The sequence below is a fragment of the Saprolegnia diclina genome (genome assembly GCF_000281045.1).
Source record: "Saprolegnia diclina VS20 unplaced genomic scaffold supercont1.30, whole genome shotgun sequence".
In the NCBI taxonomy this organism is placed as follows: domain Eukaryota; phylum Oomycota; class Saprolegniomycetes; order Saprolegniales; family Saprolegniaceae; genus Saprolegnia; species Saprolegnia diclina.
Window position 1 is genome coordinate 338,209 of NW_008246097.1, and position 16,390 is coordinate 354,598.

At 56.9% G+C, this 16,390-nt stretch overlaps 10 protein-coding genes across 12 annotated transcripts; 5 read left to right on the top strand and 5 right to left on the bottom strand.

Moving 5' to 3' along the window:
• Nucleotides 1–396: 396 nt before the first annotated feature.
• On the bottom strand, nt 397–1,520 carry SDRG_09474 (hypothetical protein). The gene has a single exon (XM_008615408.1). It carries the CDS (start codon nt 1,469–1,471, stop codon nt 467–469), a length of 1,005 nt encoding a protein of 334 aa, XP_008613630.1. The 5' UTR covers nt 1,472–1,520; the 3' UTR covers nt 397–466.
• A 1,390-nt stretch (nt 1,521–2,910) lies between these two features.
• On the top strand, nt 2,911–4,771 carry SDRG_09475. Of its 2 annotated transcripts, XM_008615409.1 has the most exons (10): nt 2,911–3,191; nt 3,234–3,332; nt 3,380–3,454; nt 3,509–3,652; nt 3,698–3,723; nt 3,769–3,955; nt 4,009–4,089; nt 4,128–4,232; nt 4,275–4,493; nt 4,546–4,771. In XM_008615409.1, the coding sequence occupies exons 1-10, from the start codon at nt 3,120–3,122 to the stop codon at nt 4,726–4,728; spliced, it is 1,191 nt and encodes a 396-aa protein (XP_008613631.1). In that variant the 5' UTR covers nt 2,911–3,119; the 3' UTR covers nt 4,729–4,771. The 2 variants fall into 2 exon arrangements, with proteins under 2 accessions (XP_008613631.1, XP_008613632.1); XM_008615410.1 differs by lacking the exons at nt 2,911–3,191; nt 3,234–3,332 and having other exon boundaries at nt 3,339–3,454.
• Nucleotides 4,772–4,781: 10 nt separating this feature from the next.
• Nucleotides 4,782–5,043, bottom strand: SDRG_09476 (hypothetical protein; the record flags this gene model as incomplete). Its single annotated transcript, XM_008615411.1, has 3 exons — nt 4,782–4,870; nt 4,912–4,949; nt 5,000–5,043. 3 exons carry the CDS (start codon nt 5,041–5,043, stop codon nt 4,782–4,784), a joined length of 171 nt encoding a protein of 56 aa, XP_008613633.1.
• Nucleotides 5,044–5,462: 419 nt separating this feature from the next.
• Nucleotides 5,463–6,253, bottom strand: SDRG_09477 (thymidylate kinase). Its single transcript, XM_008615412.1, has 2 exons — nt 5,946–6,253; nt 5,463–5,902 (listed from the first exon to the last, which is right to left on the bottom strand). Exons 1-2 carry the CDS (start codon nt 6,233–6,235, stop codon nt 5,554–5,556), a joined length of 639 nt encoding a protein of 212 aa, XP_008613634.1. The 5' UTR covers nt 6,236–6,253; the 3' UTR covers nt 5,463–5,553.
• Nucleotides 6,254–6,584: 331 nt separating this feature from the next.
• Nucleotides 6,585–7,010, top strand: SDRG_09478 (hypothetical protein). The gene is made up of 3 exons (XM_008615413.1): nt 6,585–6,695; nt 6,744–6,787; nt 6,833–7,010. Exons 1-3 carry the CDS (start codon nt 6,590–6,592, stop codon nt 6,893–6,895), a joined length of 213 nt encoding a protein of 70 aa, XP_008613635.1. The 5' UTR covers nt 6,585–6,589; the 3' UTR covers nt 6,896–7,010.
• Nucleotides 6,925–7,607, bottom strand: SDRG_09479 (hypothetical protein; the record flags this gene model as incomplete). Its single annotated transcript, XM_008615414.1, has 2 exons — nt 6,925–7,159; nt 7,207–7,607. The coding sequence occupies 2 exons, from the start codon at nt 7,605–7,607 to the stop codon at nt 6,925–6,927; spliced, it is 636 nt and encodes a 211-aa protein (XP_008613636.1).
• Nucleotides 7,608–8,277: 670 nt separating this feature from the next.
• On the top strand, nt 8,278–10,355 carry SDRG_09480 (hypothetical protein). Its single transcript, XM_008615415.1, has 7 exons — nt 8,278–8,813; nt 8,866–8,979; nt 9,026–9,113; nt 9,158–9,295; nt 9,347–9,581; nt 9,630–9,727; nt 9,778–10,355. Exons 1-7 carry the CDS (start codon nt 8,317–8,319, stop codon nt 10,303–10,305), a joined length of 1,698 nt encoding a protein of 565 aa, XP_008613637.1. The 5' UTR covers nt 8,278–8,316; the 3' UTR covers nt 10,306–10,355.
• A 367-nt stretch (nt 10,356–10,722) lies between these two features.
• On the top strand, nt 10,723–12,633 carry SDRG_09481. 2 transcript variants are annotated; one of them, XM_008615417.1, is made up of 9 exons: nt 10,723–11,083; nt 11,130–11,256; nt 11,310–11,399; nt 11,449–11,578; nt 11,623–11,684; nt 11,736–11,890; nt 11,976–12,106; nt 12,154–12,356; nt 12,406–12,633. In XM_008615417.1, exons 1-8 carry the CDS (start codon nt 10,726–10,728, stop codon nt 12,154–12,156), a joined length of 1,056 nt encoding a protein of 351 aa, XP_008613639.1. In that variant the 5' UTR covers nt 10,723–10,725; the 3' UTR covers nt 12,157–12,356; nt 12,406–12,633. The 2 variants fall into 2 exon arrangements, with proteins under 2 accessions (XP_008613639.1, XP_008613638.1); XM_008615416.1 differs by having other exon boundaries at nt 11,736–11,914; nt 11,960–12,106; nt 12,406–12,606.
• Nucleotides 12,634–13,215: 582 nt separating this feature from the next.
• SDRG_09482 (hypothetical protein) lies at nt 13,216–14,727 on the top strand (the record flags this gene model as incomplete). Its single annotated transcript, XM_008615418.1, has 9 exons — nt 13,216–13,435; nt 13,484–13,601; nt 13,649–13,904; nt 13,955–14,016; nt 14,065–14,243; nt 14,289–14,405; nt 14,453–14,504; nt 14,555–14,585; nt 14,644–14,727. The coding sequence occupies 9 exons, from the start codon at nt 13,216–13,218 to the stop codon at nt 14,725–14,727; spliced, it is 1,119 nt and encodes a 372-aa protein (XP_008613640.1).
• A 220-nt stretch (nt 14,728–14,947) lies between these two features.
• Nucleotides 14,948–15,584, bottom strand: SDRG_09483 (hypothetical protein). Its single transcript, XM_008615419.1, has one exon. The coding sequence runs from the start codon at nt 15,550–15,552 to the stop codon at nt 15,034–15,036; it is 519 nt and encodes a 172-aa protein (XP_008613641.1). The 5' UTR covers nt 15,553–15,584; the 3' UTR covers nt 14,948–15,033.
• Between the last annotated feature and the right edge of the window lie 806 nt (nt 15,585–16,390).

Consider the following 16,390-nt stretch of genomic DNA (forward strand, 5'->3'; position numbering starts at 1 on the left):
CTCAACATGGCTGGACAGGGTGCGCAGCTCGCCGACGGCATCTGATGAGGTCCCCGTTGGGTGAGCCAATGCCTTGTCGATAGGGTATCGTTTTCGCCTGTGCGGACACGCATATTGGGTATGCTATCGGTAGATTTACGATTCTATCTGCTGGCTACACACCTCGCCTTAATACTAGGAGTACACCTCATTGCAGCATATATCCCTCAGTTGCATCCTGCCAACATGTACCGGTAAGCGGACTCTAGACCGGCATGCACAGCTAAGTGTCGCCACCAAGAGAACATATTACATCGGCGACGACCATGCGTGGCACGCTGGACGGTAGCATGCGCCCGTCCGTGCCCATGTCCTGTCCATGGAGCGTGCTACTGTCAACGAAGCTCGTGCAAGAAGTGTGGTGTCGAGTCAATAATCTAACTTAGGTGTTTATCTACTACACTAAACTAACTACAGGACCGTGAATTCATCGCCGGTACACAATATGAGCGTTGGCACTCGGCGGGTTCATGCTGCTCTCGTACGACGCGATGGTATGTTCGTGGCGCGCAATCGTGTCTTGAAGCGACCGGATCGTCCATTTCGTCTCGCGGAGCTCTTCGCTCATGATCTGGACGACGCTCGTGAGATGCCGGACGTTTACGCAGAGCATTTGCAGCGTCTCTTCCTTGCAGAACGGATCCACGGGCGGCAAGACGACCGGCGCTGGCGGCGCGCCGTGCACCGGGTGGTGCATGCTGTGGTGCGCGTACGTTGGCGGCGCGCTGTGCGCGTGCGGATGGTGGTGCGGGTGGATCGCATGGCCCGTCGGCGGCGCCGGCGGGTCAATCATGGTCATGTTCTGGCCATGGCGCTTGCGCTGGATCGAGTGAAAGAGCTCCGGGCGGCCACGAACAAACTTGGGGTGGCGGAACTGGTGGTAGATCATCTGGTCGCCGTTAAAGTGCGGCTTGCCGCGGCTCTTGAGGCGGCGAAAGCCGTAAAAGTTGAGCTGGCGCACAAAAGACGAGAACTTGCTGTGCTTAAAGTACATCGGGATGACTTCGGACGCAAACTTGTCGGCGTTGTAGACGACAAACGAGAGCCCATCGGGCGCCCACGACGCGACGCTCGGCGTGCACTGCTCGAGCATCATGTACGTCTTCTCGAGGAACGGAACGGTCTTGGACATCATGCGTTCCTTGTCCTCGCCGTCGGCCTCGATCGGGTTCTTGCTGTGGCCTGGCGTCTCAGTCGCCGTCGGTGTGTTGCTGGCGGCGACCGTGGGCTTGGCGCGCTGCGGGCTGTCGTACTCGTCGTCGTCCGACGCCTGGCCTTGGTCTTCGTCGTCCGAGCTTGCTTCGACCCACTTGTCTTCGGTGGGTTGGCGGTACGGCATCACGCGCGGCTTCTCAGGCAGCAGCATTGGCGGCGCAAGGCGCGGCGCATGGGGCGGCGACGGCGTGCTCTCGCTCAGAAGGTGGCGGTCCATGCTCTGGGATGTGGTCGGCCTCTGTCAAATTGGCGATTGACATTCGTTCTTCCAAAACGAAAATTCCTCCTGCAATTCCCCGAGATCCAGACCATCCAAATGGGTGTTTCGAAACACTGGCGTAACGCGTGTCTTTTTATTCGCCCCGTGATTGGCGGAAGAAGGCATGTCCCACGAGTGAAGCCAATCAAATGACGTTTTGGCAACGAGCCAGCGCCAAGTGAACCTTGAAGTTGCCAAGTTCATACCCAGCATCCACGGGCCAAATCACGGAGAGGTGGACAGTCATGCCGGCGCGACCAGCTGCAGCAGGTGCGCGACAGTGGGAGATAGCCGGCCGCTAGAACAAGGAATGTCTCCGTCGAGAAGCGTCAAGTACCGTAGGGTACATGGCGTGTATCCATTGGTCTGAAGCAACTTGCGACCTAGGAAGAAGTCTTCTAGCCCATGAGCGAAGGAAGGAGAAGAATGCTGTGGGGAGCACCGCCGTGCTGGGTACGCCACTCTACCTAGGTACATTCGAGATATCCAACGTGGGACGAGCACCCTTCGTTCCCAGTTGCCTTTCCAGATCAGCCGGCCTTGTTCTCAGGAAGATTCCCTCTATGTGAAAAATGGGAATTCGCACACGTCGTTACCGTTACGCAGGCGTTGTTCTCAGGTTTGCTCCAGCGGATTTGGGCGCCATAATCATCTCTGCCAGCCATAAATGGCTGGCAAGGAGCGCGCTCTTCTTGCGCATCTTCGCTTATGAAACTGCTTTTGGGATTTGCTTGGAGCGAGACGCGCACGACAGGGAGGGCGTGTGTGTGTCGCCCGTCAACGTGGGCATGCTTGCCGTGCCGATCCTTTCATCGACCATGTGGTTGGATGATTGTGGAGGCGTAAGGAGCTGCGTAAAGACGCTGGTCGGGTCGATACGGCTGTAATCATCTTTGGATGGTTCTCATGGGCACAGGCACCTGCCCAGTATGGATGGCATGCTCCATGTCTCTTGCGCCTTCAGCCAGCCTTCGTCTTATGGATTGATCATGCATGTTGCCCTCGCCACAAGCCTCCGCCGGCCAGCGCACGCCACACCACTCGCCTTCTCGAAGTGGCACTGCAACGTGCAACTCGTATTCGATATCCTACCGGCCCGCGCACTTGCTTCCTCGTCAGCGGTCGATGGCACTGGCGTCGTCTTGGCGGACTGGCGGACGATCACACGCAGGTGCGCGATTCCGCCGGCGTGAGCAACGTGATCCTGGATGCACTGCGGCTGGCGCACGACGCCCAATCAGCGGACTGAGCTTGCGCACATGTCGCTCCGCGCTTGATCTTTTTAGAAACGTGTCGCTCCGCGCTTGATCTATTTGGAACAGGCCTGGCGTCACCATTTCCCACGCGGAAGAAAAGAGTTTTTCACCGCGACACGCACAACTTGTCTTCGCTGCGGAAGAAACCGCACCGTGCTGCTTGTAAGAGTGTCCTTCGTACCGACCACTGGGCGAAGGAGCGCCAGCCCACTAGATAGTTAGCCTACTAGTCACATCGCTCTGAGCTTGTCCATCGAGCGACGATGTAGAGGAAAGGCCGTGTCTCAGTTTGCACTCGACACGCTCATGGGCTACCGGATGATGCATGGACGCGTGAAACCGCTGAGAGCATGCAGACAGGCAAGCCACGGACTAGTACGACCTCCAACCAGCGATTGCTCCGCGTTGGCCGCGTCATCTCTGTACGCGTCGCACGTCCTGCGTGGTGGTAATCGTAGCGATAGGACGTCCGTTCGCTTCAAGAAGATTCGCGGCTCGAGGAGGAGGATGCGTCGTCGGCGCGCTTGGTCACACAGTGGCAGGCGAACGACGCCAAAGTCAAAGTCCGTGCCTCGACCAGTGGATCGAACGCAAGAATGCTGTGGTGTAGGACGAGATGATTGAGACGCTCAGCGTTCGCATTGCACAGTGCACACGCAAGAACGAACATCTCAAGCGGGCCAAGGTAAAAGTACTGTCAAGATACACCGACGAAGCGACCTCTGCGTTACTCTTGTAGACCTCGTTTGACGAGGCTCTGAACGCCATGGCGCGCGAGAAGGCCGACGTCGAAGAAGCATTTGCCCGCGCCGTGGCGTCGGCAGCAGACGAAGCGGCGCGCCTGAAAAACGACCTCCACCGAAGTCAGTTGAGCGCCAACATGGTGCGCTGTCCATGCACTCGACATGCCTCCTGAGGCGTGTATTAGGCGCAGGATGCACTGCAGCAACTGAGGTGCGCACGCGATGCAAACTGTATCGCCACAGTGTATGCAAGTAGAGTAGAGCTGCAGGAGCTCCAACGACACGCCGAGCGTGATGCAAGCCTCGCGGCTCAGAGAGACGAGGTGGCGATGCAGCAACAGCGCGCGCTGCAGTGCCAACTCGCCGCAGCAACATCGCAGTGGGACTCGGAACGCTCGTCGCTCCTCGCGCAGCTGGAAGCGGTCCGGGCAGAGCTGAATGAGGTCGTGTGGTCGGTACCCCATGCTATCCCATTCTGATCTGCGTCTCGTAGTAGCTGCAAGCCAAGGCGGCAAGCCAAGCCAACGTGGACGAACAGCTCGAGTTGGCGCGAACGGCCAACCATCAGCTGCAACGCGTACGACGCGCGGCTCCTGCGACACTAACGTTGCATAGGATCTCATGGCGGCACGCGCCGACGAAGACAGTGCCCGCGAAGACTTACGTGCGATGAGCGAGAAGAAGCTTGCGCTAGACGCAAAAGTCCAAGCCCTTCTCAAGGTCACCAATCCTTTCGAGAGCCTTTCTCAAACGGCTATATAGATGGTCCGTGACGAGCATGCTCGGACGGCCGAGGTGTCGGCGACCGTGAAAGCGCAGGCCGATCGTGTGACGCACTTGGCATCGACGGAGGTGTCGCTTCAGAAAGAATGCGCCGAGTGGAAAGCCAAGTACAAGCAGACGAATGCGCACATCAACAAGCTCACAATCAAGTTGGCCCACGAAGAGAAAGCTAAAGTCGACGCCGTGGCTGCTCTGCAGGTCCTAATCTGCTCGCCACTCGACGCGAGGCCTTATGCTTTGCTGCCATTAGGAGACAAAGACGGCTTTCGAGGCTGCCGAGCGGCGCTGCGTCGACCACCTCTTTCAGCTAAAGCAAGCCCAAGAGCAGTGCAAATACCTCGCCAGCGTCAAGACATCTGCTCCATCAAATCCCATGACCGATGCAGTCGCGAGCCACCCGGAGAGCGATGCACCGAGCTGGATGCGCGACTAAGATCTTGTATACGTGACATGTTGAACGAGCTGTTCTTAGTGTAGCCCTCGCGCCTATTGCTTTTGCGGCGGCGCGGCGGCCGCCGTGGCATCTTCGTGCTTGCCCGTGCGCCAACCGGGGCAACGGTCCGCGTCCGCGACGCCTACACGGCAATGAGTCGTTGGTCTTCGCATCATATCGTACCAGCGAGGGCGCTGTCAATGTGCTGGCCGCAGCCTTGCCTACGAATGGCATGAGCACATGCTGATCTGTAGCAGCAGTCGCGCATTACCACGTCGCCTTCTGGCACACTGCGCAGTTGACCTTGAAGCACATCCTTGTCGGCTTGGTTTGGCTTTTGGAAATGACCACACAAAATGGAAGGTTTCCATCCGGATAACCAGCGGCCGGAGGTTGAAGTTGGCGGATTAGCGATCGACCATGATGCCTCATAGAGGTTGGTTACGGCGCCGTTGGCACTTGGGTCTCACTGGCCTAAGCGAGTGCTGTGCCACGAGGAGATTCGATGCCGGGACGGATGGTTCCGGACAACACTCCCACCAAACCTCGTTTCCAGCAAGCTGATGCCCCGAGTGGCTTGGCACGCTCGAAAGCAATCAGCTTCTGCATACAACAACTACTAGTACTGCTACTACGGTACTACCGACGCGAGGTTGATAGGGCGGTGGACGAGCACTGGTACGTCGTGCGAAAAAGGCCTTTCCTGCGAAAGACGCCACACGTGCAACGCTGAATGCCATCAAGAAACGACGTCGTTGCTTGCTTTGATCTGCCCGTGCTGTCTAATGCGGCTGCAGCAATTAGCGTACATGGTGCATCGATTGTCTATGCGCCAATGTCTTGGATGGGCAGCGACGCAACCCGGGCGATGCAGTCGGCGGCGATTTGCTGGATTGTCGCGTGGAGCTCTTCGATCGACTTGGTTGCGTCAAGGACGTGCCACTTTTCGGTGGCCATGATGCGGAAAAAGTTGTCGCGCACGCGGTCTTGGAACTCGCGCTTCTCGTAGCGCTCCTCGCCGTACGCAGATCGCTTGGCCGCGTCTTCGGTCGTAATGTCGAGGAAGATGACGACGTCGGGTTTGGGCAAGCCAGCTTCGGGTTGCATGCACCACTCGAGCGTCAAGCCCGGCTGGTTCTTGGCCGCAGTGAACGCAACACCACTGTAGGAATACCTAGTACCGCGCTGTAGCCCACCTCGGTAACCGCATAGCGTACCGGTCCATGATCACATGCTGTCCTTGGGCGAGGTGGCCGCGCAGTCTATCGGCAGCCTCCCAGCGGTTGGCGCTAAAGAGCAAGTGGATCGCGCGGTCGTTCATCTCGCAGGCGTTCGAGAGGTACGCATTGATGGTCGAGCCGATCGGAGTCGTCCGATCAGGAAAGTTCTGGAGGGCGCCATGGAGATGCTCGGCAAGGAGCTTGGCCTGCGTCGACTTGCCGCAGCGGTCCACGCCCTCGAGCAGGATCAAGGCGCCACGCGGCGCAGGTGCTGCTGCTGCTTGCATCGATTTCAACCGCTCTTGTGCGGCATGATACCTCCAAGAACTAATATCTTCGGCGCTTGTCCATGCCACCATGCCCACCAAATGGCGCACTTGCTAATATGTACCGACTTCGCTACAAAGCGTCTATCCTTTATATTAGCAAGCCTATCGACTATTTAACAAAAAACTAGGGTGTTGCTTGATGAGCTGATGAAGATTGCAGTCGAGATCCGCGCTTCTGTTATCTGCTGCAGCATTGGCTGGAATAATACCCTGCCATAATGCATACCGTTTCTGATTGGCTCTTGTCGTAAACGTCGCTGTCGATTCGCTGAAATTGGATCACGATGTCGCTTTGGCATTTCCGCAAAAAGAATGCCAGCGAAACCCGAGTGCCTGACGTGCAAGCCGGGCAACCCGACCCACCATGCGTCGGCCGTCGCTGCCACGGGCTGCCAAGCCATCTACGAGAAGGTCGATGGTGGGTCCTTGTAGCAGTAGCTGGTGTAGGCTCATGCAAGCTGCGTAGCGTGCATGAAGCAGCACAAAGGCCGCGTCTCGGCGTGCGTCGAGGTTTGCTGCGACGTGCGCCTGCAGGCATTGACACAAATATGGTAGGAGTGGGAAGCCTTCCGCGCGTGCCACAAGAAAGACGGCGCGAGTCCCAAGACGACGATGTGAAATGCGACATAAATAGGAAGCGAGTAGGACTAATAGAGGACGCCTCGAAGCACGCTAGCTATACGATCGATGGCTATGCAGACAAGCACGACGGCGGCAATGTCGACGCCGGGCACTACGTCAATCACATACTCGCTGAAGGGCGACGCTGCGCTGCCGTGGCTGCGAATGCGCGCGACGACGACCGGTGTTTCAAACGGGGACCGGGACATGCTCAGGATGGCGCTGCGTTCGCTCCATTCGCCGCTCACGTGAAACGACACCCTACGCAGCATGATGAGCAGTCTGTGCAACCTCCTAACGCAGCGCACCGGTCGCCGTCGATGGACTCGACGACACTCGTGATGGTCGGGTGGTAGAGCGCGGGAAAGTCGACAAGAATGCGCATAATCTGGTGCTTGGCCAAGAAGCGCGACTCCAAGAAGACCTTGTGCATGTTGATGTGCGAGTGTGTCTTCCTCGACATGTGGGCCACGACGGTCGGCGATGTCGCGTGGTCCATGAGCGCCGTCTTGCGACCGTCCCAGTGGAAGAGCGGCTCGCCGTCCACCGTGCAGAGGCTGCAGTCAATGTGCGTCATGTACAGTCGCTTGGGAATCACGATGGATGTCGGCTGCGTCCGGCAGTAGCGAATATCAACGATCGGAATCGGGTCAAGGGGCTCGAGGCTAAACGCCATGAGCGGCGCGGGTGCGGGCGCGACGTTGCCCATTTACGTCACAGGCCTGGATTGGTTGTGGGAAGATCGCAAAGCGTTCTGAAGTCGTGTGCTGAAAAACCAGCTGGTTTCGGCTGCAGACAACTTTTTTCGCGCCAACAACTCTGATGCCCCACGTGTATTCGTCTGGACAACACATACTAGTAAAGGACAACTACAAAACAGCGATCCACCGATGTAGACGCGAGCCGGAGCAGCTGCAGCCGACGTTCTTGTGCCGCAGCGGTCGAGAAAAGGGTTCCTCGAAAATACAATATTTGTACTACATTGTACGAGTACTGGTACCGTAGAGCCAAGCAAGAAGGCTTGTCTGGCTGGTTGATGTCCATTCGGCATAAACGTGCAAGCGGCAGACGCTGGTTGGAGCGTTTGCGCCAGTCGGGCGTTCGAACGTGCTTTTCGCTGGCGCCGACGCGTTCAGAGGGTTAGCCTTGCCCGAGATTGGCCCGTGCGATAGTGCCACATACTATCGATAGTAGGTACTACATCCAGTGGTGTCTGTGTAACTTTAGCTGCCCGTGTCCTCGCTTCGACAGCTCTGCCATGCTGTACATAGAAAGCAATAGACAGCATATATTGCTTTTTATATTGCTTATTAAACAAGATGCCATTGGCTAAAATACAATACGATTTTAACCAATGGCATCGTGGTATTCTGGAGTGGGTTTGACTGGTTTCACAAGATACCGATTCCACGCGAAGCATGCTCCGCCGATTGAATCGCGCGATTCCGACGCGTCCGTGGACGTCGCTTTTGTCGGCTGCGTCGCGCCAATTCATCCATTCGCCCAAGCTCATGGCGCTGCCTCGCGTCTTGGAGCATTTCACCAGCGCCCACGCGTTCAGCACGGCCGTGACAGGCAAGGACGAGACGAGTGCGCATGCGCGCAAGCTCCTCGCTCACATCGACCTCATGGAAGAGCTCACTTGCAGCGGCTGCGGTATCGAAATGCAGTTCAAGGACGAAGCCAAGGTCGGGTTCTGCTCGACGGCGGCGCTCGAGAAGATCGAAGATGTCCAGGAAATCGCGACCAAGCTCATCTGCCAGCGCTGCTTCCAGATCCGCAACTACGGCAAGATCACCGACACGAAAATGGCGTACGACGAATACGAAAAGCGCGTGAAGGCGCTCAAGCCGCGCGACATGCTCATGATCCAGCTCGTCGACATCCTCGACATTACCGGCTCGTTGCTCGGCAAGTACGTCGTGTGCACCGTAGTTCTTCATGCCTCATTCGATGCGGTCGTGTAGCGCCCGTCACGTTGTCGGGAAGAAGCCTGTGCTTCTCGTCGTGAACAAGGCCGACATGATCCCGACCCACTCGGGCGCGCGTCGGCTCATGCGCCGCATCAAAATGGCTGCCGAGTACGTCCATCATGGCGCACATTTCGTTAGCTTATCTGCGTTGTAGAGATCTCGGTATTGAAAACGTCATTGGCATTCGCCTCGTCAGCTCCACCAAGAGTCTTGGCATCAAGGAGATCATCGGCGACATCAAGGTACACTGCGTCACCACGCCGCGATCTGCATATGTGCTGGCTAGAAACACCGCGAAAACCGTGACGTGTGCGTCATTGGTGCGGCCAACGCGGGCAAGAGCACGTTCCTCAACGCGCTCATCTCGCATGTGTCCAAGAGCAAAAAGTTTGGCGGCAAGGTTACGCAGCGCCCCGAGCTCGAGGTTTCGATAGACTATTTGCACGCCACTTGGAGACAATATTGTGTTTTGTAGGACATTTCTCTCGACGACTTTGATTTCGAAGAAAAGGCGCCCGAGCAACTCGTGTTTAACGAAGACGAAATCGATGCGGACGAAGAAGTCCTGAGCCTCAAGCAGCGGAAGCAGCTCTCAAAGGGCGCGCCGTCCAAGCACATGACGACGTCGGCGCTGCCCGGTACGACGCTGGCCGTGTCGCCGATTCCTGTCGTGATTGGCCAAAAGCCGTGCAACGTTCTCGACACGCCCGGTGCGTGACCACATATCTCTCTGGAGTCCTATATGGAGAGACGTGTAGGTCTTATCGTGGACAAGAAGCGCCAGCGGCTGGTTGAGATTCTCTCGCAGCCTGGCTGCATGGAGCTCACGAACGCGATTCCGGGCAACAAGCTGCCGGTACGCGACCATTGCTGCTGTGATTGCGTAGCAAGCTTTTGTGGCTTTAGACCACCATCTACAAGGTCGCGCCGGGCCGCAGCTTGTTCCTTGGTGCAATGCTTCGCATGGACTACGAGAACACGCTCTCGACCAAAGGCAAGAACGAGCTTCTCTTCACGTGGTACGGTGTCCTCCCGGGGCACCTCTCCAAGACAGAGCACGCAGACGATACGTTCATGAAGCACGCGGGCGGCCTTCTTTCGCCGCCCCGGGGTCTCGATGCGATCAGTCTCACGGGGCCGCTCCTGCCCCACAAGAGTGGCGTCAAGCTCAGTGATTTCATCACGACCGACGTCAAGACCAAGTCCAAGCTCGCCAAGCGACCGAAGCGCACGACCTTAGTGGAGCTCGTCGTCCCCGGTTTTGGGTGGCTCGCGGTGACCGGCGTCGACCTCGACGGCACGTTGGCCCTCGAGCAAACGCTCAAGAAGGCGTCCATCAAGTTTTCGACGGTCGACGGCATCCAAATGCACCCGCGTGTGCCCCTCTTCCCGTTCGAAATGTCTAGCTCCAACAAGCACGAGTGGAAGCAGTAAACGAACCTAAAATCATCTCTTGACAACAGATCTTACTCGGTCTTACTCGATTCGATTCAATGACGCATCACGCGCCTCAACAGGCAGAGCGCTGTGTTCCAAGGTACATGGATGTCATAATAGCAACGACCAACGTTGGCTCACGGTCAACTCGAGAGAACTGCCGAACCTTGGGTCCGTTGCCAGGGAGGATGTCCACGATCGAGCTACTTTTGCACGGCTTCCCTCGAGCCATAGATACTGGAAGAAGCGCGTTTTCGGGTTGGAGCATGGCAATGGCGGAACATAATTCGGCGATCTTTGCAGCTACTCGACTCGATGGAAACAACCATGGAACCGGTTGGCGATCTTGAACCGACGCGGACCAATCGCAGCGCGCGCTTTTGGAACGTGGCCAATCACAATCCACCGTGCGGTACGATGTGCACAGCAACCTCGCCTCTACAACAGCGCAGTTGGGCAAACGCCATGCAAGAAGACTCGCCGCTGCTTCCGTCCTCCCGGATCCTCGACATCCGTGGCGCGGCGCCGCCGCGGTCCGGCCTCCGCCACCGGCAGCAGCCCTTTAGCCGCGTCAAACCAACGCCGGGCCCGCTCCCGCCCGTGAGCTACCGCGCGATCGTGTGGCATGTGCTGCACTATCGGTCGTCGATCCAGCACGTGACGTACATCCAGCAGTGCTCGTACTACGTCGAGCTCTTCCTCCTCAACCTCATCTTGCTCAACGTCGTCGTGACGATTCTGAGCTCGTCGAGCCTCGTGGACCCGGCCATGCCAGGTACACAACCATCGCCTCCAATGTGCCATCACAAACGAGACCGTAGTACACACGCCCTTGTGGTTCAGAGGTATCGTGTACGTCTCGACCGCTATCTTTACTGTCGAGTACCTCTTGCGCTGGTGGTCGTGCGTCGAAGACCCGCGCTTCAAGTTTCACGTCGTCTTTGGCCGGTATGCACTGACTGTCTTTGACATGCATTTTGCCAAGTCGGATGACGATGTAGGTTTCAATGGATGCTGCGGCCCATGTCCCTCATCGATCTCATCGCGCTCGTGCCCTATTTTTTGGAAATTGCGCTCTGCTCGGCGACCGCGTCCGTCTTGAGGTGACGGCAGGCACATTTTTCTCACATTGGCTGCTAGGACGTCGGTGGCGTATCGCGGCTCGATGACCATCCGCGGCCTCCGGCTCCTCCGCGTTATTTCCTTCCTGCGCATTGAACGGTCGTACGATGCTATCAAGCGGCTGCGCATCATCTTTCGGCGAAAACGGGTAGGCCGATCATGCTGCATCACCAAGTCCTTACGCGTGTGCAGCAAGAATTCTTTGTAGTCACCTACCTCACAGCGGTCGTCATCCTCGTCTCGGCCACCATCATGTACGACAACTATTCTTGAAATTGCTGATCGACTCCTTGTTTTTGCTACAGCTTTTTTCTCGAGTTTCCCGCGCAGCCCGACGTCTTCTCCAGCATTGGTGTCGGCGCATGGTGGGCGATCGAGACCATCACGTCGCTCGGGTACGGCGATACGGTGCCCATCACGGTTGCCGGCCGCACGTTCGCGTCGGTCGTCGCGCTCTGGGGTATCATCCTCTTTGCAATCCCAGGTAGACGAATTAACATTGACACGCGTTCGGTACACGCTGGCGCAGGCGCGATCCTCGGCAGTGGCTTCATTGAGGTCATGCTCGAGCACCAAACGGCCAAGGAAATGCGCGCGAAAGACCGGTGGATCCACGAAATCTCTTCGCAGCTCCACCACATTCAGTCGGTCGCCGCGGGCTCGCTCTTGGCGCCTCGTACGTTGTGACGAGTTAAGTCTCCTCGATCTGATTGCATGTCCTAGTGACGTCCTTGTCCAACGTCCTCTCCGAGCCAGTGGAAGCCAGCCCCGACGAGGATATCTCCGAGGCTCCGATGCCGGCGACACCACCACTGTCCATGCCCCTGGGCACCCCGGATGCGGCGACGTCGCCGCATTTGTCGCCGTTTGGGTCGGACGTCGTGACGGTCTCGTCAACACAGCTCAACGAGCTGCTTCAAAACCAGGCATTGGCCAACATTGTCCGTCTGAACGGCGCACTCATATTGACACTAGGAAATGCTGTCGCTTCAGATCCAACTACAGCGCGAACAACTCGACCGCGTCTTGAAACTTCTCGAGACCAACACTCGAATTCATCCCAGCAGCAGCGTGTTTTGATAAGCACTGCACGTCAAGATGATTGGCGGTCACTGTACCATTTTCATGGGCAGCGAAGAGACCGCAACACAGTGTTTGCAACGCGAGAAAGATGTGCAAGCCCAATGAAATGCAGGTTGTATCCAGGTGCACAAGGGCAGTGGACCAACCGCAGCGTACGGTGTTGATGCAGCGTAGACGCTCGCGGTGGGAGTTGACCATAAATACAGATCCCACGTGGTGTCGCGGTTCCTTGGACGTCTAGAAAGGTTCCGTCCCCGCCCCCGCCGGCTTTCGAATTCTAGACTTCTATCGTCGCGGCAGATCACTGTACTCAACAAGCGATGACCTCCAACAAGACACTCTATCGTTTACCATCCCATACTGCGCTTGCATGCGCCTTGATCGTGCTTCAGAAACCATCCAGCGTGGGACGTGGCTCGTCGCTGTGCGGTGTAGCGACGAGGTGCATTGGAGGTGAGCGGTATGCATGAGGCCGGAACGTCGCGTTCACATGTCATTTGGTCTTGGATTCTGGCGCGAGCCGGCAGACATTCGAGGGGTTTTGCAACTGCGAGTCCTTGGACCCGATAATCAGCGTTCTTGCTCCTGTTGCCAACTTCCAATACATCCATACCACCCGTCCATGTCATCCATCGTGGTGGGTGGCCTATCCACGTCCCCCTCTCGGTTCATTTTTGTTTTGGCTCGATGCAGAGAAGAGCAATGCTCGAAGCAACGCCACTGCTGCCTTTGCACGTGCATGTGAGTCCACGGCCCGCGACGCTGCGCGCGCTTGTGTGGCACATATTGCATTTTCGCGCGTCGACTTCGCATGTTTCGCTCATCCGGAGCTGCTCTCACTACGTGGAGCTGGGCTTGTTGAATTTGATTGTGATCAACGTCCTTGTCACCGTCTATGGCTCGGGAAGCTCATCGCCACCAGGTACACCCAACCCTTACCAATGCATCGTTGACACGCGTGGCGGACTAGACGCCGTCACGCGCATCTTGGTGGTCGTTTCCACTACCGTCTTTCTTCTCGAGTACCTTCTGCGTCTCTGGTCGTGCGTCGAGGACCCTCGGTTTGACCACAGTGTAGTGCTCGGACGGTACGACGCCTACGCTCAAGTCCCATGCAATTCTGATGTGGAAGTAGCCTGGCCTGGATGCGCCGCCCCATGTCGTTGATCGATCTTGTCGCGCTCGTGCCCTACGTGGTTGAAGCGATCGCGTGCTGTAGCTCAGCGTACGACGACTACTCGCATACACTCTTGGGCTCAAGTCATGCTAGACTTCCGGAAGCGTCGGCGGTCGTGCAGGGCCTGCGCCTTCTGCGGGTCCTCGCCTTTCTTCGCATCGAGCGGTCGTACGATGCTGTCAAGCGTCTTCGGATCATCTTTCGCAAGAAGCGGGTAGCCTCCGTTTTTGCTCGTGATGAAGGACGCTGACAGTACGTGGGTAGCACGAGCTCTTTGTGATCACATACCTCACGGGCGCCGTCATCCTTCTCTCCGGCACCACCATGTATGCCTCACCTGATGGTGCCAGTCGATGGCTCACGAGGACGCGTAGCTTTTTTCTCGAGCAAAACGCGCAGCCCGACGTCTTTTCCAGCATGGGCGTTGGCGCGTGGTGGGCCGTCGAGACCATCACGTCGCTCGGGTACGGAGATGCGGTGCCCATCACGGTTGCCGGCCGCATCTTTGCGTCCGTCGTCGCGCTCTGGGGCATCGTCCTCTTTGCGATCCCAGGTACTCATTTCCTTTGTAATCAGACGATGTTAATTGATCATGTAGGTGCCCTCCTCGGCAGCGGCTTTGTCGAGGTCATGCTCAAGCACCAAACCGCCAAGGAGCGGCGCGCCAACGCAATGTGGCTGCAGCACGCATGCACGCAGCTGCACGTGCCGCTATGTACGTCTTACGATAGACGAGGGCAGGATAATTATGAGTGTGAATAGTTTCCGAACTGGACCTACCGCCACGCAGTGAGAGCTCGCTGACATCGTCGCCGTCACTATCTCCGTCGTCGACTTGCGACGAAGCCTCATGCTTCTCAACAGCACCCACTACGAGCGCATGGCCGAGACACAGGTACTAGTACACACCGCCATAGCTCGTTCCGTGTCCTTACGTTAAAATGGGCGTGTAGGAGCGGTTGGTGCTGCAGCTACACGTCCAGCAAGTCCAAATCGAGCGCATTTTGGCGCTACTAGAGGCAACCCAGACCAAGTAGGCAGCGCTTACATTCGCGGCGCTTCCAACGACCTTATTTAATCCAAGCGTCTCGCGAGAACAACGCGTTTGGATAGTCGATTTGTACCGATGGTTGACTCGTTGTTGTGGACTACTGGGCAAGCCGCTGGAACACAGCTTGGAACGTAGGCAGGTGTGTCCCGTGCTTACCACGTGTGTTGTCCGTCTGACGGATCAGTCTACATGCGCAATGACAAGAGCAAAAACCTCAAATGCATCCACGCATGTTCTTACAACGGAACAATACACGCTACTAGTACTCGGGGTGACTAGACGACAGCTACTTTTAGTCGGCGAGAAGACGTTCGTAGATGCGGCGGCGCTGCTGGTAGAGAAGGTCGTCAATGCTCGCCACGGGGCGGAGGCAAAAGTTGAAGAGCCCAAAGACCACGAGGCCAAGGCAGCAGAGCGGGAGGAGTCCGATGCCGAGGAAGAAGCCCATCGCGACGAAGATAAACACAAAGATGGCGAAAAACAGCGTGAAGAACTGCAGCACGAGCAGGAGGGCCGTGTTGCAGACGTTCGAGACGAGCTGGCTCAGCGAGAAGAAGCCACATTCGTGCTGGCGCTGTGGGCCGTGGTGCGTCGGGAGCGGCCCCGAGCCGTAGACCGCCGTGCCCGTAGGGTACTGTTGCGCAACGTACATGGGGGCTTGCTGCGGCGAGTAGCTCTGCGCTGGGTAGCCCTGCTGCGGCGGGTATGTATATGGCTGCACCGGCGCGCTGTTGTAGGCGACGGGGTACGTCGGCTGCACGGGCACGGCTTGCGGCGTCTCGTCCGTGCTCGTCGTCTTGTACGTCGCCATGCTGGGTTTTTATAAATGGAAGCGCACGCCAGTGTGCCAGTGACTGGGAAGAGGACAATCACTCGCGGCCTGCATTCTCGCCCACAATAGCTCAGCTCAACCCATTGCGTTAAACTCATTGCGTTGAACCTAGAACGTCAAACCGAGTGAGTGCGTCAAACCCAGTGCGTCAACCCCAATGGTGTTATTCGCTTGGTCAAACCCATGGGTCAAACCCATCCGAAACCGGTTTAATGCGTCTATTATCCATGGGCGTGTGCGTCAAACTATTACGTCCTCATGGCAAGCGGATCCATACAAGTAAAGGTGGCTATCATTTTGATGGCAGCGAATGGTTAAAAAAACCAAATGCCATTATTGGGCCTTGCCGAATTCAACCTCGATAGCACCATCATGAACGCGGATACATCACTGAATACATGCCTCAGTCACTGCTTTTCAAGCACGTCGGAATGGAGAGTTAATACCTGTGGACCCGAAACCTTGTTTAGACCATTTCCATGTTATTCGTAGGTAAGGACATTGTCTTTGGTCGACAGAGGAGAGATTTGGCAACGCGACGCTTCGCTGCTTCATGTTGGTATAATTTTTGTTGGCTTGGGTGATCGCAGTTCAGAACGTCCAAATTGAAGGAGTATCCTGGCACCCAAGCTGGTAATCCGCGTGCCATTCGTTCGCTCATAGTACTAACATGGAAGTTCACATGCAAGATATTGACCAATGCTGGATGCAACGCTACAAGCTTGACTGCAAAGCAAAAAGCGCGCCAAGGTTGATGCCACATGGCGACATGCGTGATTACTTGGCAATTCCTCTGCAAGTCGCTTCTCTGTGCACG

Excerpts from the sequence above, each read along its gene's own strand:
- SDRG_09474 (XM_008615408.1), bottom strand. The coding sequence starts at position 1,471 with ATGGACCGCCACCTTCTGAGCGAGAGCACGCCGTCGCCGCCCCATGCG.
- SDRG_09475 (XM_008615409.1), top strand. The coding sequence starts at position 3,120 with ATGCAGACAGGCAAGCCACGGACTAGTACGACCTCCAACCAGCGATTG. Across the intron at positions 3,653-3,697 it reads GTCAGTTGAGCGCCAACATG|GCGCAGGATGCACTGCAGCA; the intron begins GTGCGCTGTCCA and ends GGCGTGTATTAG. Across the intron at positions 4,233-4,274 it reads AAGTCCAAGCCCTTCTCAAG|ATGGTCCGTGACGAGCATGC; the intron begins GTCACCAATCCT and ends ACGGCTATATAG.
- SDRG_09477 (XM_008615412.1), bottom strand. The coding sequence starts at position 6,235 with ATGCAAGCAGCAGCAGCACCTGCGCCGCGTGGCGCCTTGATCCTGCTC. Across the intron at positions 5,903-5,945 it reads CAGCATGTGATCATGGACCG|GTATTCCTACAGTGGTGTTG; the intron begins GTACGCTATGCG and ends GCGCGGTACTAG.
- SDRG_09478 (XM_008615413.1), top strand. The coding sequence starts at position 6,590 with ATGCCAGCGAAACCCGAGTGCCTGACGTGCAAGCCGGGCAACCCGACC. Across the intron at positions 6,696-6,743 it reads CATCTACGAGAAGGTCGATG|CGTGCATGAAGCAGCACAAA; the intron begins GTGGGTCCTTGT and ends CAAGCTGCGTAG. Across the intron at positions 6,788-6,832 it reads GCGTCTCGGCGTGCGTCGAG|GAGTGGGAAGCCTTCCGCGC; the intron begins GTTTGCTGCGAC and ends CAAATATGGTAG.
- SDRG_09480 (XM_008615415.1), top strand. The coding sequence starts at position 8,317 with ATGCTCCGCCGATTGAATCGCGCGATTCCGACGCGTCCGTGGACGTCG. Across the intron at positions 8,814-8,865 it reads ACCGGCTCGTTGCTCGGCAA|CGCCCGTCACGTTGTCGGGA; the intron begins GTACGTCGTGTG and ends GCGGTCGTGTAG. Across the intron at positions 9,582-9,629 it reads CAACGTTCTCGACACGCCCG|GTCTTATCGTGGACAAGAAG; the intron begins GTGCGTGACCAC and ends AGAGACGTGTAG.
- SDRG_09481 (XM_008615416.1), top strand. The coding sequence starts at position 10,726 with ATGTGCACAGCAACCTCGCCTCTACAACAGCGCAGTTGGGCAAACGCC. Across the intron at positions 11,685-11,735 it reads CTCGTCTCGGCCACCATCAT|CTTTTTTCTCGAGTTTCCCG; the intron begins GTACGACAACTA and ends TTTTTGCTACAG. Across the intron at positions 12,357-12,405 it reads ACGAGCTGCTTCAAAACCAG|GAAATGCTGTCGCTTCAGAT; the intron begins GCATTGGCCAAC and ends TATTGACACTAG.
- SDRG_09483 (XM_008615419.1), bottom strand. The coding sequence starts at position 15,552 with ATGGCGACGTACAAGACGACGAGCACGGACGAGACGCCGCAAGCCGTG.